The 24,387-nt window shown below is 42.7% G+C and overlaps 4 protein-coding genes across 5 annotated transcripts; 3 read left to right on the forward strand and 1 right to left on the reverse strand.

Moving 5' to 3' along the window:
• The first annotated feature begins 1,862 nt into the window (after positions 1-1,862).
• pfn2a (profilin 2a) lies at positions 1,863-7,729 on the forward strand. 2 transcript variants are annotated; one of them, XM_089008641.1, is made up of 3 exons: positions 1,863-2,170; positions 3,545-3,737; positions 4,539-7,729. In XM_089008641.1, the coding sequence occupies exons 1-3, from the start codon at positions 2,042-2,044 to the stop codon at positions 4,634-4,636; spliced, it is 420 nt and encodes a 139-aa protein (XP_088864767.1). In that variant the 5' UTR covers positions 1,863-2,041; the 3' UTR covers positions 4,637-7,729. The 2 variants fall into 2 exon arrangements, with proteins under 2 accessions (XP_088864767.1, XP_088864766.1); XM_089008640.1 differs by having other exon boundaries at positions 1,870-2,170; positions 4,875-7,729.
• Positions 7,730-8,779: 1,050 nt separating this feature from the next.
• LOC148891537 (uncharacterized) lies at positions 8,780-12,374 on the forward strand. The gene is made up of 7 exons (XM_089008671.1): positions 8,780-9,045; positions 9,844-10,011; positions 10,109-10,227; positions 10,414-10,576; positions 10,659-10,774; positions 10,844-12,274; positions 12,366-12,374. The coding sequence occupies exons 1-7, from the start codon at positions 8,817-8,819 to the stop codon at positions 12,372-12,374; spliced, it is 2,235 nt and encodes a 744-aa protein (XP_088864797.1). The 5' UTR covers positions 8,780-8,816.
• A 441-nt stretch (positions 12,375-12,815) lies between these two features.
• LOC148891538 (uncharacterized) lies at positions 12,816-17,262 on the forward strand. The gene is made up of 6 exons (XM_089008692.1): positions 12,816-12,917; positions 13,015-13,133; positions 13,320-13,482; positions 13,565-13,680; positions 13,750-17,118; positions 17,186-17,262. The coding sequence occupies exons 1-6, from the start codon at positions 12,824-12,826 to the stop codon at positions 17,222-17,224; spliced, it is 3,900 nt and encodes a 1,299-aa protein (XP_088864818.1). The 5' UTR covers positions 12,816-12,823; the 3' UTR covers positions 17,225-17,262.
• A 678-nt stretch (positions 17,263-17,940) lies between these two features.
• On the reverse strand, positions 17,941-21,230 carry ahsga (alpha 2-HS glycoprotein a). The gene is made up of 7 exons (XM_089008693.1): positions 20,979-21,230; positions 20,203-20,313; positions 20,025-20,106; positions 19,393-19,547; positions 19,203-19,298; positions 18,592-18,663; positions 17,941-18,460 (listed from the first exon to the last, which is right to left on the reverse strand). Exons 1-7 carry the CDS (start codon positions 21,174-21,176, stop codon positions 18,101-18,103), a joined length of 1,074 nt encoding a protein of 357 aa, XP_088864819.1. The 5' UTR covers positions 21,177-21,230; the 3' UTR covers positions 17,941-18,100.
• Positions 21,231-24,387: the final 3,157 nt, after the last annotated feature.

Genomic DNA, 24,387 nt, shown 5'->3' on the forward strand with positions numbered 1-24,387 from the left:
ATATCACTGTTAAAGTGTTCAAAATCTTTTAGTATATGAACTAAATTTCTACAGTTTAGCTGGTGTATATAATGTACAGCCACTGTACATTATAAAAACTGTACTACATTGTTTATTTTATTTTATTTTTCTCAAAACTGTGTGCATAGGTGAGGCACACAGTTCTCCCTTCCTTTATGGAAGTGTGGCAAGAAGAAAGCTATTTCTCAAAGATGTCCATAAAAAGTCTCATTTAAAGTTTGCCACAAGCCACCTGGGAGACACACCAAGCATGTGGAAGAAGGTTCTCTAGTCAGATGAAACAAAAATTGAACTTTTTGGCCACAATGCAAAACAATAGGTTTGGCGTAAAATCAACACAGCTCATCACTCTGAACACACCATCCCCACTGTCAAACATGGTGGTGGCAGCATCATGGTTTGGGCCTGCTTTTCTTCAGCAGGAACAGGGAAGATGGTTAAAATTGACGGGAAGATGGATGGAGCCAAATACAGGAACATTCTGGAAGAAAACCTGCTGGTATCTGCACAAGACCTGAGAATGGGACAGAGATTTATCTTCCAACAGTACAATGATCCAAAACATAAAGCCAAATCTACGTTGAATGGTTCAAAAATAAGCATACTGGTCAAGTCAAAGTCCAGACCTGAATCCAATTGAGAATATGTGGAAAGAGCTGAAGACCGCTGTTCACAAACACTCTCCATCCAACATCACTGAGCTCAAGCTGTTTTGCCAGGAAGAATGGGCAAGAATGTCAGTCACTCGATGTGCAAAACCGATAGATACATACCCCAAGCGACTTGCAGCTGTAATTGGAGTAAAAGGTGGCACTACAAAGTATTACAGCAAGGGGGCCGAATAATATTGCACGGCCCACTTTTCAGTTTTTTTATTTGTTAAAAAAGTTTCAATTATCCAATAAATTTTGTTCCACTTCACGTGTGTCCCACTTGTTGATTCTTGACAAAAAATGTAAATTTTATATATTTATGTTTGAAGCGGGCGGCCCGATAGTTGAGTGGTTAGCACACCGGCTTCGCAGTGCAGAGGTCGCCGGTTCGCATCCCTGTCCGGCCTTCCTGTGTGGAGTTTGCATGTTCTCCTCGGGCCCGCGTGGGTTTTCTCCGGGTCCTCCGGTTTCCTCCCACACTCCAAAAACATGCATGGCAGGCAGATTGACCACTCCAAATTGTCCCTTGGTGTGAGTGTGAGAGTGACTGTTGTATGTCTTTGTGTGCCCTGCGATTGGCTGGCAACCAATTCAGGGTGTCCCCCGCCTTGTGCATGGAAAATGAGATGAGATGATATATATAGATAATATTTTCCCTGGACATTTGAAAATTTGGACATTGCAGCAATTTGTTTACAATATATCTTGAGAAGTCCGAACTTTTACAAAAAATTGAAAGAAATGTGGAAGAACGAGGAAATATGTGATATCAATCAATTGCTTGTAACATGGAAATAATGAAAACTATGTGACGTCAAGAAACATGAAAAATAGTACCAAAGATTGAGTACAACACTCAGAAAGAAAAATCTTGTCAAGAATGTGGATTCGTGGGGAAAATTATTTCGGACAAAATAGTACCCAATATGTCCTGACAGAGGTGAAAAGTTGGCACGGTTGAAAGAAACGCAGGAAGACCAAACTTTGTTATGAAATCAAATAAAACAGGTGTCAAACAGGTGCCAAATTCTTCAGCATTCGAACAATAAATGCCTTTGTGTGAATCCCAAGCCAGTATTCCCCCAGACAGTTCGCTCATTCCCTCTTGCTTCTTTCTTCCGCCGCCTGCTGCCGTAAAAAAACGCCGGTGGAGGTGAATGCTCATTGTGCGGAGTGATCTGAAATCCGGACTACACCCAGCCAGCCGCAGCCGCAGCCGCACTTGTGCCCCGGCTTTCTTTGCCGCCCCAGCGCGTCCGAGTTGTGGTGGCTTACATCCAAGGCTCCCGAATTTTTCTCCTTTCCTCCTTGGTATCTTATTCGCGCAACCTCGGCTCTTTTGTATCTCTGCTTTGTCTTTCTTCAAAATGTCTTGGCAAAACTACGTGGAAAACCTGATGGCCGATGGCTGCTGTCAGGACAGCGCCATTGTTGGTTATTTGGACGCCAAATACGTTTGGGCAGCACATGACGGTGGGACTTTTAACAATATCACGGTAAGAATATGAAATCGGAGGCAAGGTGAGTGTCAAGTGTTTAGAATCTCAGTGCGATGCTTGCCAGAGAAAGCGCCGGGGGGGAGGGAAAAAAATCCGTTATCTATGCAAATGACTAGCCAACTAGCGGCTACGCTAAGCTAACGCATCGCTGGCCTTTATTGGCTATGGAAACGCCGCAGGATTGTTTCGCCGCCTCGTGTGCGACCAGACACATTGAAAACGGGCGTGGACCCAAACACAAAACATCACAGTCACACTGAAAGTCGATTGTGGATGGCAAGAAATTCTCTCCCACAGTTTGTTTCATTCGGAACCGATAAGCAAATCGGATTCGGCTTTGAAGTAAAAGGAGCATTCTTTGTGTGCCGTGCCTGTGATGATTAGCTAACGTTAAGCCGCCGATCTGCCGGTTACCTGTGGTCACAACATACACACTGAATCTTATACTCGCTGACATTTGATCAATCTGTCACAGGAAAAACGTTTGAAATCAGCTTTATTGTTATTGTGCCCTTGTGGGATTTTTGCTCCCATCGGTGGAAAAAAGCGATTCGTCATTTCTAATTACTTTGAATGTGGCATCAATGATAATGTAGTTACCGGCAGATGTATCGATGCCTAGGCCGCAATTCATTCCTCAACTGTTATTTTATGAATGTGCATATTTTTCTTAATTCCCCTCCCAAAATAATCCAGTATTTTACAACAATACATTCGTTCGTTCATTCATTCGTATCCCGCAACATTGTACATTACTCAAATACCTCACGTTTTCATGTAAAATGACCAAATATGATATATTTTCTATTGTTGTCCTTTTTTCCCCAAATGTTGCACTCATTCATGATAGATAATCTTCCCCGATTTTACACATTTTCACATTAAAATGTCCAAAGAGATATTTTACACATTTTGCTGGTAGTGGTTGGAATGCTTTGTGTGTGTGTGTGTGTGTGTGTGTGTGTGTGCGCGCGCGTGTGTGTGTGTGTGTGTGTGTGTGTGTGTGTGTGTGTGTGTGTGTGTGTGTGTGTGTGTGTGTGTGTGTGTGTGTGTGTGTGTGTGTGTGTGTGTGTGTGTGTGTGTGTGTGTGTGTGCTTTCTTTGTGTGTATGTGTGTGTTAACACTGATCAGAACTGAGGCAATTTATTTGGATGTTGTTCTCGGTTCTTTTGCAACCTTCTTGACGTGTTGTCGTCTTACTCTCCTGGGAATGGATACCACTGTTCCCTGTGTTATCCAAATGTAAAAAATCGGCAGCTCAGAATCGATTTGAGCAAAAGGACTGCAAAATTAATTTTAATAAACTGCAGAAGATGTTAATAAGGTGCACGCTTTTATTGATGTATTTGTGTGTTTGTTCTCCCTCCCCAGTCCCAAGAAATTGACGTTCTGGTCGGCAAAGACAGAGAGACCTTTTACACCTGCGGTCTCACCCTGGGGTCAAAGAAGTGTTCGGTGCTTAGAGACAGCCTCCAGGACGAGGGCGACTGGACAATGGACATGAGGACAAAGAGCCAAGGAGGAGAACCCACGTACAACATCTCTGTGGGACGAGCTGGGCAAGGTAAATGGACAGTTTTAGAACTTATTTTTAAAAAGGTATTTTCTTGCTTTGTAAATTAAATTAAAAATGTTTCGTAGATCCGTTCAACTTAAATATTGGCACGTTGCCTCTTTGAAATGATTAGTTGTTGCTGTATCGGACTGGGCAAAGCAGCAGTTTAACTTTTTGGGAGGTATTGTGAGGTTTTTGAAGCAGCAATGTAAGTATGATATTTTATAATGTTTTTATTATCATTATTATTTTTTATGGTTTAAGCCTCCCCCATTCAACGTTATTAATTAATAATTTTCTCTTTTGAGCTTTTCAAGTCTGTTTCAGCCTTTCTCTTGCATCAACATTCCCTGTCTGTCCATATCCAATGGAGGGGGGAGGAACCATGAAATTAACCCTTTTTCTCCTTTTCTTCCAGCCCCTTTCACTTCAGTTATACAATGCAGAATCAAAAATAATAAAATCAAATAAAAAGATCACAGTCACACTTTTTTTAAATTTCATTTTTTTCGATGCTACGTTTCAATATCTGGCTCTGTAAGATTATAATACAGCTCAAACCAAATTGCATTCATACACCAGTCAAATTCTTTGTTACCACGTTTTTTTAGTATGTTTAGTTTTTATAACCAGAAATCACACTTTACTGCAATTATGGATCAAAGTACAAGAAAGAGATTCACAAAATTTACAATCTACCTGTATCTTCATCTTCTCATGAAAATACTGAACTTTGGGATGCTTTCCTTCGTTTCTTACCTTTTTCCTTTACCCCCTATTCCTCCCTTACTCCCCTCTCTTGTCTTTCAGTTTTGGTTCTTGTAATGGGAAAAGAAGGGGTCCATGGAGGCGGATTGAATAAGAAGGCTTACTCAATGGCAAAATATTTGCGGGATTCAGGCTTTTAATGTTTCCCAGGCTCATTTAGGTTAAAAAAAAATGAGGGACATGAAGAAGAGAAAATAAATATTGCTGTTAAGATTTCTCCTGCAAAGCTGTCAAAATGTCATGGAAACCTTTATAGCATTGAAGAGTGGTAAGATCCAGACACCTGGACCTCCCCCTCCATCACCTGGGGGCGGGGACAGTTCTGTTTTGTTCATTTTCTCTCTGTCGCCCCTCCCCCCACCCCTCTATGTGCCCCAGTATTGGTTATTGTCATGGGAAAGGAGGCGATCCATGGTGGAAATCTTAACAAGAAAGCACATAATATGGCGGAATACCTGAGGAAGGCTGGATATTAAGCAACCTCACCATCCATCTACCTTAACAGCTCACCACATACTTCCAGGATTAAAGGGCAAAAGTGTTTCTTTCACCCCCTTTCTTGTTTTAACTACGCAGCCACGTTTTTTTTCTCCCACCACCCTTATGAGATATTTTTTTGAAACTCCTGCAATGGCATGATCACTGGAATTGTTTCAATGTTTATAAACCAAAGGAGTGTACACAAAAAAGTAACCACAAAGTGTCATAAAAATTGAAATTGCCTTGTATGACATCTGCTTCGCTCGTTGCTAATTTAAAAAGAGAAAAGGGCATTTTCCTCAGCATGTTGGCTTTGTTGCATGCATATTTGCTTTGATTCTGTCTCCCCCTGGATCTTCACTCCTCCCCCAGCCAAAACATCTTTTTATCTGCCTCCACTAAAACCGTTCACGCTGACTGAAACTTGGATCTGTGTAAAAAAAAAAAAATGGACACCACCCCCCTCACATCACAATCTTACTTCTCGTACCTGGATGTGGTCTTGAAAAGATGTGATGCTGGTTTCTTGTTTGAGCATAGTCCAAGGACAGCGTTTTGATACTTCAACGCATTCTCATGGAAAGCTGTATGACTCTTTATTTCATATCCTTGATAAGTAGCCAAAGGTACAGTAAGATTTTGAATAAATGCTCCAATGGCTGTCCAGACAATTGAGCACTGAGCCTATACGCTACCTACAAATACACTGAATTTTTTAGGTGGGGGATGAACGAACTGCAAATAAATGCTCAAAACGCATTTATGGCAAACAGTTGCCACATTTATTTAATATCTAGCAAGGTACCTTGATGAATACTTGGTCCTTACTTGGACAACTGCAGACGAATAGTGAAGCAAAAATACACCTTGGTTGACAAATCCGTGCTATTACTACTATTATCATGGGGGCTTTTGAGCCTTGATTCAGTATCGTTGACGTCCAGCTAAACGTTACTGCACTTGTGCGCTCCTTGTCCGCACTCGTAGGACGGCGGAGCATCCTAAGCACTCTATGGCTGTGCTGACATGTTCTACTGCTAAATACAAAGTGCATACACTGGTTCTCAAGATGAATGTCAAAGATATCTTACTTGTAATGTTTCTCGCACTTTTGTCACTTTGACCTACTGGTAAATAATTAAGCCTTACTAGCAACACTACTGGTCCCAAATAGTAGGCATGCGTCATATACTACTAACTTACCTGGACTATACTCGTAACACTAAAATGTCCACTAGTCCTGAGACCACTTGAGTCATGTCATACCTCTGTGCAAAAATGTCAGTTGTGGTAAATTTGTGATATAAAAGCCTCCTAGTTGACTAGTCAACTACAGTAAAGTCTCGTTATATCGACATTCAAGGGAGTCCGAAAAAATATCGATATAACCGGGACTATCGATATATCCGACCCTGTTTGCATGTAATTTTCTCCGTGCGTGCATTGAAATAGTATCGTTATAACCAAGACTATCGATATATCCGATATCGATATAACGAGACTTTACTGTAGTTTGGTATCCTGTTAGAGGTCCATGCAAATTTCCCCATTGTGGGACGAATAAAGGTATTCTGATTCTGATGAACTAGTAGACTGTCCTCGTTTGTAGGGTGGCTCAAAATTACTGGTAAATTAAAACTGCATAAGTTGACCTTGTTACAGAACTAGTAGACTAGTGAAGAACAAGATTTTAACTAGTTGGTTGTTACTCATTTCTCAACTGCACATTTTTTTTCCTAGCGACTAATATATTTTTTCTTACTACTATGTCTCACATGTACAGTTCGTGAGGACAAGGAGTACTCGTTTAAGAACGCTAAACTGGAGCCAAATAGAACAAAGCCACTTGCGCATTTATTTGAAGTTGTTGATATCCTGCATAGGGTTACAGTCGTGAAAGAATTGTGACGAGTCCTAGTAGTGCAACACTGGAGAGGACAAATCTGTGCAATAGTACACAGATGGATGTCGAGGATATTGAATAAATGCTCAAACAGCTTTCCATTCATTATGGAGTCTTTGCACCTGTGACAGCTCACATTTATCAATAATCCCCCTCCAATTTGTCCAATTGGCTGTTAAATACTACCCCCTTCCGCGTCCTCCTTCCCCATTTGTTCCCACCTTGGAACGAACATTGTACAAGGATATGTTCACCTCCATTCTGATAGATGATTGTTGGCATCACTTGTTGACTTTAATTTAAAAAATAATAATAATAAAATCGTAGGCGGCTTCAGAAAGTTGTAAAATTGTAACAGCGCCTTTTTTTTCCTTTAAGACTTTGACACTACTTTAAATTTGTCAACACTAATAGACTTTGTTTTTCATTTTTGACTTCATGAACTACTGAAAACTACATGAATGCATATTGACTGTAAACCAAGGGTGTTGGGCTTCGCACGCCTTGTCATTATTTGCATTGTGCTTTAGTCATCCAAGATGTATTCACAAATTGTCATCGTATGGTACTTAGAAGTATTATAGCTTAAAAAAAACAATGCTGTGTACACTAAATTTATTGAAAGTGATGTTGGTTGGAATAAGAACATTTGTAAGGTGTCTTGTGATAAACTTCCAAGAATTGTGTGTTCGGTGCCATAAAAATCAACCTCATGTGTTGCTACTAGTTGGATTTTTACCTGCTGCCCTGGCAAAATATAACTTAATGGCACTTTCTGAAGGGACATTTTGGCATTAGTCATCTCCAGACTTTGTGGAATATGTACAGAATTAAACGAGAGAGAAAAATGTGTCTGTCTCTTTGATGACTTTGGAAACTATGCATGATTTTAATTTCTTCAACCCAAAAAAACGGACTTTGGCAAAGAGCAATCCTGAACCTCAAATGATGAGTGAACAGAGACGGCCCCTCCACCTACCCCCCCCCCCCCCCCAACCTCGCGCTCAATGACAGAGGGGTTATGCTGGAGCACCCCCAGTGCCCCACAAGTACGGATTGGCTAAGCAGAAAATTGGATGGTTGGTCACGTAGTGTAGTTCGAAAGCCCACACAAGCACAGGGGGAACATGCAAAGGGCCCCCAGCAAGGCCGGAGAGTCCGAGCTTGAACCTTGGACCTCTGTTTTATAAGGCGGACGTGCTCACTGGCCGTCCACTGTACACCCATTGAAAAACACAAAATCATGTTTGAAAAATTGGTCTTTGGTTTTTAATGACAGTGACTTAAAATGGTTTCTAACAGCAATGCTCTTAATACCAAAAATCAATTACCTTGATCCATTGTGGTTAAAATTGAACAGCCGACTTATGAAAATATATTTCTGCTCTTTTGACTGGTTTGGTCAGAGAAAAACTATTTAAACAAAACGTCTGTATAGATTTTCATATGCGGATATTACACAAGCCGTACAGAAGAATGCAAATTATTTCATGTTTTGTATAGTTATTAGCTAAATCAGAACCCCAGCGGATCACATCTGTGTGCTCTGTGACTGTAAGGTGTCCTTGAGAGCTTTGAAAGGCGCTTAAAGAGTAACATATTATTATTATTACTGTAAAGTGTCCTTGGGAGCTTTTAAAGGCGCTTAAAATGTAATGTAATTAATTATTATTATTATTATGTCAGGTTTTTATAGAATCGGAAAATGTCAAATTGGCTGAGACACATCGAAGGCTCAGGTACTCACCGCATGGCCCGCCCCTTGGTTTCAATAGAACAAATTTGGGGCCGCCCACACAATTAAGTCATTGATAACACATGGTGCGACCTGCCTAGTTGTTTCATTATTAATCCTTTGTGTGCGACCGACTATTTTAAATGGTCAGCACAGGATAACCCGGCTTTCTCTCAATGCAGCGCCTTCTTTTTTAGTTCCAATGGCGTGTAGAGAGCATGGAGGCTCAAAGATGTTATTGTATTTTGGACTTTTTGTGCTTACTTCCGGTACGTTGTGCAAATGCTCCCAACTGGCGTTTAAATCAAGATGGAACTCTGCACCAATTCCAAGCAAACGTGACGGTTCCTACAGCGGACGACTGTTGATCTCCCATCCGGTTGCCTCAAGTCACATCTTGGGTGAGGATTCGGATTACCAAGGAGATATGGGTACGTGTTAATACTCCACCCCCACCCACACACTCATTGCTACTAAATGTATTCGCAAATTAAATGTGATATTTTACTTTTTCACAAAATTTGTGAAGTGCTTTAAAGGAAACCTACTACATGACATTATTTTCAGTTAACCCTTTGGAGCTCAAGTTTACCCATTTAGGTCAGTTGTATTTGTTTGTGGATCTTGAATGAAATGTCATTACTTATGGTGGGGTGGCTTGTTATTGCCGAAATTCACTCTTGTAGTTCAATAGTTGTACAATTTGGCTTTAGAGTAGATAATTCTGGCCACTCTCTCTGTTCTCTAAATTATGTATTTCATGATTCTGGTCACAGCGGTCCTACTATACGTCCAGGTAACAATAAATTTAAACCCCAATTTTTTTCACACTCATGTAAACACAGACATTCTAATTAGCATTGCATTCATGAAATATAAATGAAGTCCCAAAATCCCACCTGTGTTGATCCAAAAGGTATCGATAGTCAGGACTTGCATCATTTTAACAGCAGACTGATTCCAAAATGTGCATTTTGCTACTTAATTCATGCGATTCCACAAATTCTAGTTTGGGTGCATAGACCCATTATTGTCAAGAAAACATTTGGCTTGACTTCCTCTTTAAAAGGTTAAGCCAAAATGACACTACATCCACCTATTATGGTAAGACTGACACTTTATGGCTTTGCAAATGACCGTTAAGATGTTAATTGTATCTGTTGTTCCTACTATACTCTATTGTAAACACATCAATGTATTTATATATTAAACCCCTATTTCTTGCAAAGGGTGGGATTTTTACAAGCAAGCAAGTATGCAGGATGAACAATTATCCCAAGCTGCAACTCATCAGCTCATTAGAATGGATCCAAACGTGGAATGTACGACAGACTCTATGAAACTTCAAGTCCAAGATGTTGCTTCCACTCCTGGATCGCTGATATGGGTGGATAGAGGTATGTTTTAGGCTTTGGAATATTTCACCTTAAATGCAAGAAATACTCAATTCCTCACTACTTCCAAATTACCTGTTAAATTGAATTTGTGTCCTAGGTAGTCTGACTCCGTTGCCTCTATCCAAGCTTCCACAAAGTTGTGGTTACACCATCAGAGAAACACAAAAAGAAACGATCTTGGTTGCCCCTTATAATGGTTGTTTTGTCACTCTGGAGGTAAGACTTGATGGCAACTTGGCACTTTTGTTACGAGCTTTCACAAATGTGCGCAGTCACTTGACAAATGAATTATGTTGTGATTTTAAAAATGATAACTATTCTAAAGAAATATTGTAAATTAATAACATTTCTTAAACCCGTGTAGCAAATAAAACGCACGATAATTGGATTTTTTTTTTCCAGGAGGATTCTTATATTCTACCCTTAATTTGGTTGGGTTTACCAATGAGGATGTCATGCCCTGTGACGAGACCTTCATCCAGCCCGCCGATGGTTACATGCCATACAGAAGGCATGATTGTGAAAATGGAATTGATTGTCCCACTCTCAAAAATTAAAATAAATGGTGAGTTGCTATTTAGTTTAGTTTTGATGATTGTCCAAATTGCAGATTTTTTTAATGAACTAATCACATTGTATATCAACAGTAAATGGAACATGGGAGTTTATAAACGCTGCATTACATAAATGTGGGATTAGCGTCGTGGATCATGGTGAAGGTGCAGTGCTTTCTGTCAACTATGGTGCCTGTGTGAAGAAGAGGGTAAAGTTACTGTTTTCAGCTAAGTTCTATATAGTGTTTCAATGATTGATCGTTATTTTTTTCTTTCAGGGAGAGAGCTACACCCTTGAATTGGCTGGTGAAGGAACAATTAAGATTTCATGTCCATCAATGGCCCCAGGTCTACCCGTAACAACAAAAAGCCCATCACCCACAAAACTGGAACCATCAAACATAGGCTTGCTTCCTTCAAGTCCCTCCAAACCTGTGGTACCACCGAACTTCAGGCCTGTTGGAGATCCATTACAACCAGAGTCCCCTTCTGGTCATGGAGAGCAGCCATCCCAACCACAAATGCCGGAATCTCCATTTTCTTCTAATCCTACACCTGTTCCTGTAGAAAAGCCCACGGCTGCCCCACATAAAACTGAATTCCCTCACATGCAGAAGCCATATTATCCTGTCTTGCCTAATTCCAAGACTCAAGCTATTGCACACAAGCCACAACGACATGAAGTCCCCTCAAGTCAGTTTCATCAATCATATTATCCATTCTTGCCAAACCCACTGGTAAAACCACATCGAGGAGCAAACCCAGCCTCTCCGAACAAAGCCTTTTACCCGTTTCAAACACCGTATCACAAGCCTACATCGTCCCAGCGAGAAACCCCAGAGGCACAAACAGGTCAAGGTAGTCGACCATTCTATCCTTATCGCTATCCATTTTTTCCTAAAAATGTGCCAACCCCATCCCACCCGCAAAACCCAGGTGAAGTACATCGGCCTGTCAACTTTTTTCCCTTAAACCCCTTGCCCGGAGCTGCACTTAAAGGAAACGATAAGCCCTTGCGAGTTCCACAACAGTCTGGGAACCCTCTGGATCAAACACATGTGCCAAAATATTATCACGTCTATCCACGTTATCCAATGCACAATCCTAAAATCCCAAATAAAAATCCTGAACTTCAGGTCCCTCCAGATCAAGTGCAGCAGCCAGGTTATCAATATGCCTTTCCGTACCCTTATCTACCTGTGCCTAATCCAAATGAACCAGTCAAAACCCCTCTTTTTGATCCACAAAACCCTGAGGTCTCTCCAGGTCCAGTGGATCAGCCACCCAAGTCTTCCATCCACCCAATTTATCATGTGCCCAGTCCTAACCCAAAAAAACCCACCAAAATGCCTAATCCACCAAAGACTGTGGTCATTCAAAGTCGAGTGGATGATCCAGTTGAGCCGTACTACCCATATTACCCTGTGGCCACTCCTAATGAACCCACCAATAAACCAATGCCCAATCCACAAAATCATGAGGTCACTCCAGGTCAGGTGGAGCAGCCAACTGATCCATACCCCGATCCTCTATATCCTATGCGTAGCCCTCAAGAACCCATTCAAAAACCATTGCAGACGCCACTAAAGCCTGAGGTCCCTCCAGATGCCGTGGTGCATCCAGCCAATGCGTACCCGCTTTACCCTGCATCTAGTGCTGAAGTACCAGCTAAAAAACCAATGCAGGAGCAATGGGCTTTCAAACCACAAGTATCTCCCCTTGGTCCATTAAATCAGTCACCACTTCCACAGGTAACAATAAATTTAAACCCCAATTTTTTTCACACTCATGTAAACACAGACATTCTAATTAGCATTGCATTCATGAAATATAAATGAAGTCCCAAAATCCCACCTGTGTTGATCCAAAAGGTATCGATAGTCAGGACTTGCATCATTTTAACAGCAGACTGATTCCAAAATGTGCATTTTGCTACTTAATTCATGCGATTCCACAAATTCTAGTTTGGGTGCATAGACCCATTATTGTCAAGAAAACATTTGGCTTGACTTCCTCTTTAAAAGGTTAAGCCAAAATGACACTACATCCACCTATTATGGTAAGACTGACACTTTATGGCTTTGCAAATGACCGTTAAGATGTTAATTGTATCTGTTGTTCCTACTATACTCTATTGTAAACACATCAATGTATTTATATATTAAACCCCTATTTCTTGCAAAGGGTGGGATTTTTACAAGCAAGCAAGTATGCAGGATGAACAATTATCCCAAGCTGCAACTCATCAGCTCATTAGAATGGATCCAAACGTGGAATGTACGACAGACTCTATGAAACTTCAAGTCCAAGATGTTGCTTCCACTCCTGGATCGCTGATATGGGTGGATAGAGGTATGTTTTAGGCTTTGGAATATTTCACCTTAAATGCAAGAAATACTCAATTCCTCACTACTTCCAAATTACCTGTTAAATTGAATTTGTGTCCTAGGTAGTCTGACTCCGTTGCCTCTATCCAAGCTTCCACAAAGTTGTGGTTACACCATCAGAGAAACACAAAAAGAAACGATCTTGGTTGCCCCTTATAATGGTTGTTTTGTCACTCTGGAGGTAAGACTTGATGGCAACTTGGCACTTTTGTTACGAGCTTTCACAAATGTGCGCAGTCACTTGACAAATGAATTATGTTGTGATTTTAAAAATGATAACTATTCTAAAGAAATATTGTAAATTAATAACATTTCTTAAACCCGTGTAGCAAATAAAACGCACGATAATTGGATTTTTTTTTTCCAGGAGGATTCTTATATTCTACCCTTAATTTGGTTGGGTTTACCAATGAGGATGTCATGCCCTGTGACGAGACCTTCATCCAGCCCGCCGATGGTTACATGCCATACAGAAGGCATGATTGTGAAAATGGAATTGATTGTCCCACTCTCAAAAATTAAAATAAATGGTGAGTTGCTATTTAGTTTAGTTTTGATGATTGTCCAAATTGCAGATTTTTTTAATGAACTAATCACATTGTATATCAACAGTAAATGGAACATGGGAGTTTATAAACGCTGCATTACATAAATGTGGGATTAGCGTCGTGGATCATGGTGAAGGTGCAGTGCTTTCTGTCAACTATGGTGCCTGTGTGAAGAAGAGGGTAAAGTTACTGTTTTCAGCTAAGTTCTATATAGTGTTTCAATGATTGATCGTTATTTTTTTCTTTCAGGGAGAGAGCTACACCCTTGAATTGGCTGGTGAAGGAACAATTAAGATTTCATGTCCATCAATGGCCCCAGGTCTACCCGTAACAACAAAAAGCCCATCACCCACAAAACTGGAACCATCAAACATAGGCTTGCTTCCTTCAAGTCCCTCCAAACCTGTGGTACCACCGAACTTCAGGCCTGTTGGAGATCCATTACAACCAGAGTCCCCTTCTGGTCATGGAGAGCAGCCATCCCAACCACAAATGCCGGAATCTCCATTTTCTTCTAATCCTACACCTGTTCCTGTAGAAAAGCCCACGGCTGCCCCACATAAAACTGAATTCCCTCACATGCAGAAGCCATATTATCCTGTCTTGCCTAATTCCAAGACTCAAGCTATTGCACACAAGCCACAACGACATGAAGTCCCCTCAAGTCAGTTTCATCAATCATATTATCCATTCTTGCCAAACCCACTGGTAAAACCACATCGAGGAGCAAACCCAGCCTCTCCGAACAAAGCCTTTTACCCGTTTCAAACACCGTATCACAAGCCTACATCGTCCCAGCGAGAAACCCCAGAGGCACAAACAGGTCAAGGTAGTCGACCATTCTATCCTTATCGCTATCCATTTTTTCCTAAAAATGTGCCAACCCCATCCCACCCGCAAAACCCAGGTGAAGTACATCGGCCTGTCAACTTTTTTCCCTTAAACCCCTTGCCCGGAGCTGCACTTAAAGGAAACGATAAGCCCTTGCGAGTTCCACAACAGTCTGGGAACCCTCTGGATCAAACACATGTGCCAAAATATTATCACGTCTATCCACGTTATCCAATGCACAATCCTAAAATCCCAAATAAAAATCCTGAACTTCAGGTCCCTCCAGATCAAGTGCAGCAGCCAGGTTATCAATATGCCTTTCCGTACCCTTATCTACCTGTGCCTAATCCAAATGAACCAGTCAAAACCCCTCTTTTTGATCCACAAAACCCTGAGGTCTCTCCAGGTCCAGTGGATCAGCCACCCAAGTCTTCCATCCACCCAATTTATCATGTGCCCAGTCCTAACCCAAAAAAACCCACCAAAATGCCTAATCCACCAAAGACTGTGGTCATTCAAAGTCGAGTGGATGATCCAGTTGAGCCGTACTACCCATATTACCCTGTGGCCACTCCTAATGAACCCACCAATAAACCAATGCCCAATCCACAAAATCATGAGGTCACTCCAGGTCAGGTGGAGCAGCCAACTGATCCATACCCCAATCCTCTATATCCTATGCGTAGCCCTCAAGAACCCATTCAAAAACCATTGCAGACGCCACTAAAGCCTGAGGTCCCTCCAGATGCGGTGGTGCATCCAGCCAATGCGTACCCGCTTTACCCTGCATCTAGTGCTGAAGTACCAGCTAAAAAACCAATGCAGGAGCAATGGGCTTTCAAACCACAAGTATCTCCCCTTGGTCCATTAAATCAGTCACCACTTCCATACCAACATCCGTTTTACCTAAAGCCGGGTCCGAAAAATCAAGCCAAAAAGCCAATGCCAAATCCATGGCTAATTAAGCCTCTGCAGCCCAAGGTCCCTCATGGGCGTTTTGAGAAACCATCCGATACATACCCATTTCCACTTTATCCAAGACCCATTCTAAAAGGACCAGTCGAAATGCAAATGCCAGATCCATGGCCGTTAAAACCACCGGACCTTCCAGTCGTCCATAGTCGAGTGAAGCAGCCATCAAAACCATACACCTTTCTGCCTTACCCACGACCCAGTCCAAAAGAACCATCGCTGTTGAAACCTGACGTTCCACTGGGTTATGTGGAGCAGCCGTTTTACCCTATCTGGCATGAAAACAAACATTCAAAGCACGAGCATCCCCTAGCACTTTCACCTCCAAGTCTGGTCCAGCAGCCACGCAATCCCTACATATTTTATCCTATGCCGAACCCAGAATTGCCCAAAAAGCCAATGCCTTTCCCACACCCACCGGAGTCAAAGCAGCCTGAAATCCCTGGACATATGCATCAACCAGCTCAACCATTCCCCCCATTTAATGTTGGAGCCGTCGTCAACCACCCACTGAAGCCTGAGGTCCCTCTGAATGCTTATTTGCCCCTGGAACCTAAAACACCCGTCAAACCAGACAGTGCAACATATGTTGACACTCAGAAGCACAAAGGTGAAAGATCACCAACCCTCCAACCTCCAGAAGGTAAAATGCCTCATCCACAATGGCAACAGTCTGTAACATTACGCCAAGCTAAGAAACCACCACAGGCAACTCCACCACCGATGCCCAATGTTGGTGCCATGGTCCCGCAGGCCTCAAGTGGTTGTGTTCAACTTTGTGCCATTGGGTTTTCAAGTTGCTGCCCACAAATTACTTTTCATCAGCATCTTTATCTCGCATCTCATGAACCATCTGAAAAGGTGACAGGTGTGGTCTCACAAGATTTTCCATTTGTTGCTTCCAAGGCCCACTTTGGACCTATAGCTCACATAGGTCATGCATTGCCTGATGAAAAACCAGATCAAGAAAAATATAATCCGGAAAAGGCCTCAGATTCTCTTCCCAATAAAAATCAACTCTATTCCCAGGCCACAAATGTTGATTCTTCTTACTTTTCAAGTAGTATCCCATACAAGGAAGCATCTCCTCGCAGAGGAAGTTACCCTTTTTGGGGTCTTAAACCTTATTCACAGTATTCCAGCTTGCCATCTGAGATTAGTCCAAATTTACCGAGTATATCACCACAAGATATACCCCCCTGGGTTCAGAATTCATTTTACATTCCTGTAAATAAAGAGGCACAAAACATGCACTCCAAAAAGCCCAACGACCAATTTAGGGTCTTCAATTATGGGCCTCATCCGAATGCCAGGTCTTCACTCGCCTGGTATCTGGAGCAGCAGAACCCAAATGGTAAAACAGCACCTGGGGAACTCTCCTTTGAATCTGTCGGGCCTTCCCGCCTTGGAGTCCAGCAGGAGCTTGTCCCTTTGGTCCCTTCCTCCATGCTCAATGATGCAGAATCAACAAAAAACTCTTTGTTTGCCCAGAATTTGACCGCTTCGTCACATCGGCAGAAGCACAAAAAGTCCTCCACGCGTGATCAGACTGGGCATTTATCTGAACCGAAACCATATGTACTGCTTCAGCGTGGTCCACCTGGTAAAGAGCCGAGAAGGTCTCCAGAGTCCCAGAATAATTTCAGGGTTCTTCCTAACCAAAATGACCCAGGCCAACATCATGGGAAGCCTCTTCATCTTGAACATGTTAACGCCAGGAATTTAAAATCTCTACTTGAAGGACTGTTTAAATCGGAGAATCACTTTAATCCAAGAAAATCTCAAACCAATCCGGCACCTGGATCAACAGACATGGTATGTCAGTTTAAAGGTTTTAATTTAATCTCATGATTTTGAAACTGGTTTTGCTTTTTTCATACAGGTTTGGACCGTCGCAGTGAAAGACATGATCACGAGCTAAGATGACATGCACAAATTGCAAATAAACTTTTGACTGTACCTGGTTTTTGTTTGTCATCTTTGAAGTTTAAAAAAGTATCAAGCCTATGTGGGACTAAAAAGTCAAGTTTTGTTTTCAAATGTAGTTTAAGTCATCAAAATAAAATTTCAAGGTAAATTACAGGTATCTGCAAACTCTAAAATACCAGAATTTTGTGTTTATTTTCCACCACTGATTTGCATTGTAATTCAAGGAGACTTTCTCTAGATGTCTGTTTTGTATTCACCATACTTCCAAATATGTTCTACTGGAAGAATATCAGTTTTCCGCTGCTCACCCGCAGAAAAAATATCCTGTGACTGAAGTCCATCCATTTTCCGTCCCACTTATTCCTCATTAGGCTCCAGCACCCCCCGCGACCCTATCTCAGCTGTCTTCGGGCGAGAGGCGGGGGACACCCTGAATTGATTGCCAGCCAATCACAGAGCACAGACATACAACAGTCACTCTCACACCTAGGGACAATTTGGAGGGGTCAATCTGCCTGCAATGCATGTTTTTGGAGTGTGGGAGGAAACCGGAGGACCCGCAGAAAACCCACGTGGGCCCAGGGAGAACATGCAAACTCCACACAGGGAGGCTGGACGGGCACGCGAACCGGTGACTTGAGAATTTTGAGAAGCCGCTTAGAAATGAAATGTATTATATGCAACATATGAATTTGAGCTCAAACAATATTTCAGGATTCTTAGTTTTATTTTCTTCAGTCTTGACACATTAAGCCAAGGAGTAGTGGGGCTTAAATGGGAACTTTACAAAAGTATGGAAATAAAGATGTGAGTTATACTTGGAGCCAGTGTTTTTTAGAAGTAAAGTACATGATTTAACAACAAATGCTTAAAAGAATCTGACTCTCCCGGGACATGGTGCTCTCAGGAGAACTGGGTCTGTAACTGTGGCGGGGACTTCTCTCTTAACCACTGCGACGGGAACCTCTCCACTGACCGAGGCGGATGATGTGTCAGCTGTTGCAGCGGACGCTGTGGCGTTCGAGACTGCCGGGGTGGCGACAGACACCACTTCGGCTGATTCTGATGCCGACGACTCGGTCGACAGAAGGCCGGTGGCATGTGGATCATGGAGAGCGGTCAATTTGTGATGTCTAAGACCATGCTTTCTGGTCATGTTCTGTGTATGTGCGTGAACCGTTGGGAATACTTGAGAAACCCCGGTGCTGTTGGTGTCTTTTGGAGGCGCCTGAAAAACACGCATCAGACGAGTACAAGTTATTTCTTTTGCATCCCCGGTTCACCCTGAAAGCCCGTCATTCCTAATTCTTAGTTAATAGCATCCGATCCCCGTAGACAAAAGACTATTGTATGACTCACCATAACGGAAAACATCTTGCAGTCAACTGTGTGGGCAGCTCCCAGGCCTTTGGCAGTGCAAATACCGCGACTCTGAGACAGACAGTTTGCACATGTCAAACCGCTTGTCTCCATCTTGATTTTTTTAAGTTTACCCACAAGCTTTAAAAGTTGATTAAACTTCTTTTGAGAGGTAGAAAAGTGACTGAAGGATCTTTAGGTTTCATGACGAAAGTTCTATTTACCGTTGTGGCTTGCTACTTCCTTCTGCACCCATACCCATTAGCAAGATGAGCTTATTCAAACGATTCTGGCCAATTTTCACTTATTTATTTAGAATAGTAATACAGTAAAGTCTCGTTATATCGATATCGGATATATCGATAGTCCCGGTTATATCGATACTATTTCTATGCACGCACGGAGAAAATTACATGCAAACAGGGTCGGATATATCGATAGTCCCGGTTATATCGATATTTTTTCGGACTCCCTTGAATATCGATATAACGAGACTTTACTGTAGTTAAAAAACTAAACCTGAATTGAAACGTGATTGTTTCCTATGGGGGACTGTCTGGGTTGCACGGCTCTGGAGAGGAACTTGTCGAGAGGCCTACTTTCGTACTTACAGCCGTGACATCGTTCAGCGGCACGCAGACCTCATTGGTGCAATTGGACTCGGCGATCACATATTCTGCCAGATAGCGTGGCCCACCAGAGACAATCTGAAAAAAAAAGATTCACATATTTACAGCCTCCACAGGTTGTCCCATATAAAGCAAGAGACCCAGATGCAGCTAAGCATGCGGGAAAACCCACCTGTGTCGACATCCTTCCAACCTCAAGCAGAGAGTACGTTGTGTTGACTGTCTTGTTGTTGAAGGTAGCTAGTGAGGTGTGCACAAAGTTCAGAGCTGTGGTATCGTTCAACGGAAGGAGAGTCGGACAGCCCAAACAAAGGTCCTCTGTTGATTCTAAAGAGCATCATAGAAAAATACCAACATAATATAATTTACATAACAATGAATCTTATTTTTGCAAATAAATCATGTAGTGAGTTTAGTTTTCTTCCACCTATGGATGCCATTCCCTCGCTATATGCTAACGTATAATGGGAAACTACATCGACAAATAGCATTAACATTGGAGTGATATAGCCTCTTCAGCAAAGACTATTTGAACATATTCTTTATCCTTTACCAAGAATGACCATGATGACTGGCTTACATGGATTTCTGTGATATACTGCCCCGTGTGGTCAAAGCATGCACTGCAGAAAAAGCAGTTCAATGTCCAATGCAGCAGTGGAACACATTGTCATATTGTCTTGGACCACATGAAAAGTGTATTGTCATTCAAATCGAAGCAATACACTTTATTGATTATCCAAATTATATTTTAGTAAAACGACACACGCACGCATACACACACACACAGTGTCAAAAGTTTACCTTCAGTCTTACACTTGAAGGCTGTGACAGTCAGCACTCCTCCAACCCTTTTCATAACCACGTCACAGTCTCCTTCTACTGACTGATTGGAGACACAAATCCAACAAGTATTAAATCTTGAGAGCAATGCAGAACACGTGTTACGATTGCTCAAGGCTGTATTTGTTTTTTTACTGACCGTGACTGCTTTAGGTCGAACTGTGCAGTTAGCAACAGGAGTGGGGTCCAGCACGTGACAGTCCGTCTCCAGAAGGTCCACTTCAACAACATAGATGTCATCTGCATTAGCCTAGGAGCAAGGCACACAGTCTGTTTAATTATTTTGAAAAAAAAAAGTCATTCCAAAGTTTTATGGTCTGCTGCTTATGCAAAAAAACTGCATCAAATGTTATGTGTGAGGGTGTGTGCTAATTTTTAATATATATATATATATATATATATATATATATATATATATATATATATATATATATATATATATATATATATATATATATATATATATAGTCCCACAATGGGTAAATTTGCAATCTACAGCAGCAATATTCAAAGGGGTAAAGGGGGACCAAAGACAAAAAGAAGTATTGTATGCACAAAAGAAAATGTCAGAAGACTGAAATGTACAACTGCACAAAAAAAGACAAAATGTTGTCGGTGTCTTTTCAAGCACAAAATTTAACTTAACAAATGTAGGAAGGGAAAATGTCGCATATCACTTTTGTTGATTTTTTTTTACGACAAAAAATGGCTAAAATTGCTTTATTTTAAATTGTACAATTGCCTGTTACAAGCTATCCCACATTCTATTTTAAATGTATTTAAAATATGAAAAAAGTGAATTGAAAATTGGTCGGCTAATTTTCTTTTCTTGGAAATAAATTTGAATGTTACGCATGACCAAGCAATTTTTTTTAAGTTACTCTGCATTTTTACAACTGCATGTCTCCGTCTTACCTTGGTGAGTATCTTGATGTCCTCAATCCTGTTTAGTGCATATTTGTACCCATGAGTGTGTTGACCATTGAGGTAGTCCTGAGCCACATACGCAGCTTCTTCCGCCTCAGGAGAATCACACTCAGGCTGGCGAACACCAAGCTGAGCGCACCCGAGCGCCAGCAGTCCCAAGACCACCGTGATACTGAGCCGGTCCATATCGGTGCACAGGGAGAAGGAAAATGGGAATGGATGCTGAAGAAAAGAGGGAGACCTTGTGTGAGCACCACTGTATATATAGTACTTCAAACTGGCAAACAGCCAAGTCAAACATGGTCTGGCATTCCTTCCACACGTGTGGGCTGATGAACCTGCATGTCGTAAACGATGAGATCAATAGTATGAAAAAAAAACATGGGACTTTGTCACTCGTTTTCATTCATTCATTCAAGCAGACAAAGTGGATTTTGTAGGGGTGAAAAAAAGCATGACTGATTTTTTTTTAGAATTGAAGTATTGTTTACATTTAAAAAACTTATTGTAGAATCTGATATACAAGTAATTTCAAAGTTTACTCATTCATGTATGATAAGTGAAAGTTTTAAAACACACTACAATTATTGTACAGGATATATTCAATGTGGGCACAAAATAAAGGACAACCGACACAATTTTTTTGTTTCCTAACTGACATCAGAAAAACGCTTTATAGCATCTAAGATACCCAAAACACACAGGCTGATATTTTTAGTCAAATGCAAAACACCAATAAAAATTACTTTAAATGTCCCAAAACTACTTCAAAATGACCTTGGAGAGTTTCAGAAGGTCCCGCCCCCAGTTTGTGACGTCACGCCAGATCGTCTTGCCCTGCTCAGATTCGGAGAAGATGCTTTCTTGTTACTCATCCAGTTATATGATTCAGATAGTTCTGAAGAGGAAAGCATAAATATTTGCAATCGATTAAAGAAGTCCTTCCGTGTCATTTTGAGGCATCTGGACTGCAATGTAGCGTCCCAGAAAATGCACAAGATGGTGCCCAAAGTCAAAGTCAAAGTCAGCTTTATTGTCAAACGCGCTAATATCCATGACATACAGCACAAATGAAATTAATGTCCTCTCGGACCCAGCGTGCAAGACATGCAAGGCACTTATAACGTGGCTAAAAGACATACAATTGACAACAGACAATACTTGTAATTTCTGTATGTAAAGTGAGGTAGTGTCGTCTGGAAAGTGAGGCAGTGATGTATGTAAAGTGAGGTAGTGACATATGTAAAGTGAGAAAGTGACGTACATAAAGTGACGTAATGTCGTAATTGCAAAAACAAACAACAAGAAAGGGTTGAAGTGAGGTCTTGCAGAAAAAAAAATGAGAAAGAACAAAAAATAGAGTTCAGGATGATCGTACAGCATGTAGCGTGTACTCAGAGTTCGGTGAGTGTGGCAGTGGGAAGGGGCAGGCTGGGCAGGGCAGGGAGGGAGTTGAGTCTCCGGACTGCCTGGTGGCAGAAACTGTCCTTGAGCCTGCTGGTTTTGGCTCGGAGACTCTGCAGTCTCCTACCCGATGGCAGCAGGCTGAAGAGGCTGTGGGAGGGGTGTGTGGGATCGCCAGCGATCCTGATGGCTCTGCGGGTGAGGCGGGTGTTGTAGATGTCCTGAAGGGGGGGGGGGGAGAGACACCGATGATCTTCTCAGCTGTCCTCACGATGCGCTGCAGAGTCTTACGGCAGGACACGGTGCAGGCGCCGTACCACACGGTGATACAGCTGGTCAGGATGCTCTCGATGGTACCGCGGTAGAAGGAGGTCGTGATGGGGGTCGGGGCTCCAACTCTTTTAAGCTTGCGGAGGAAGTACATGCGCTGGTGGGATCTCTTGGCCAGTGATGACGTGTTGTGGCTCCAGGACAGGTCTTCGGATATGTGCACTCCAAGGAACTTGGTGCTGCTCACTCTCTCCACTGCAGCACCGTCGATGGTTAGTGGAGCATGCTGGGGGCGCACTCTCCTGAAGTCCACAACAATCTCCTTCGTCTTCTCCACATTCAGACGGAGATTGTTGTCCTTGCACCACGTGGCCAGGCGGCTGACCTCGTCCCTGTAGGCTGTCTCCTCGTCGTTGTTGATGAGGCCCACCACAGTCGTGTCATCCGCAAACTTTATGAAGAGGTTGGAGCTGGGTGATGATGGTGAGCAGTCGTGCGTGAGCAGAGTGAAGAGGAGGGGGCTCCGCACACACCCCTGGGGGGCCCCTGTGTTCAGCGTGATGGTGCTGGAAGTGTTGTCGCCAACTCTGACTGCCTGTGGTCTCCCCGTCAGGAAGTCCAGCAGCCAGTTGCACAGGGAGGTGCTGATCCCCAGTTTGCTCAGTTTATCGCTGAGCTGTGGGGGGATGATTGTGTTGAATGCTGAGCTGAAGTCGATGAACAGCATTCTGACGTAGGAGTCTCTGGTCTCCAGGTGGGTCAGCGCTGTGTGGAGAGCAGTGGAGATGGCATCATCGGTAGAGCGGTTGGGCCGATATGCAAACTGGAAGGGGTCATGGCTGGGGGGGAGGGCAGCCTTGATGTGGTTCATAACTAGCCGCTCGAAGCACTTCATGAGGATGGGAGTGAGTGCGACCGGGCGGTAGTCATTGTGGCAGGTGGGGGACGACTTCTTAGGGACCGGGATAATGGTGGTGGCTTTGAGGCAAGTGGGCACAACAGCCTGGCTCAGAGATGTGTTGAAGATGTCCGTGAAGACATCTGTGAGCTCCACAGCGCAGTCTCTCAGAACACGGCCAGGAATGCCGTCGGGACCCGGGGCTTTTCGTGGGTTGGTCCCTCTGAGGGATCGCCTCACGCTGTCCCGGGACAGTGTCAGCACCTGTTCGCCGGGAGGTGGTGGGGTCTTCTGTGCTGGAGTGCTGTTGTCTGCCTCGAAGCGGGCGAAGAAGTCGTTCAGCTAATTCAGCAGAGTGGTGGAGTTCTCACAGGTCTGTGGAGAGGGCTTGTAGTCTGTGATGGTCTGTATCCCACGCCACAGGTTCCTGGTGTCTCTGCTGTCTCTGAAGTGGTTGGCGATCCTCCTGGAGTGCTGTCTCTTGGCCATCCTGATGCCACGTGACAGGTTGGCCGCGTTAGAAATGGGCTGATTTGTCTGCTGGGAATTTGTGTCAACTAGTATCAAATAGTAGTCTTGGTGCAACACACAACGATTCACCATCACGCTATTTATGTGTTTTCCTTCCAATTTTGCCATCAACACGGGTCAACATGAAGTTTTCAGACCAAACAAAGTTCCCAAAATGCATTGTGTGTCGCTTTCTCAGTCAGGGGTGTTCCTGACGTGACGTCATGTCAGGAATCGACACCAACTCGAAAACAAGACTTCCTAAATACTCAGCGCGAGCCTTAAAATGTAAAATATAGCTATGTGCGGTGGAAT

The sequence above is a fragment of the Hippocampus bargibanti genome, linkage group LG11, assembly GCF_051943395.1.
Source record: "Hippocampus bargibanti isolate YZ-2025 linkage group LG11, ASM5194339v1, whole genome shotgun sequence".
Taxonomy (NCBI): domain Eukaryota; kingdom Metazoa; phylum Chordata; class Actinopteri; order Syngnathiformes; family Syngnathidae; genus Hippocampus; species Hippocampus bargibanti.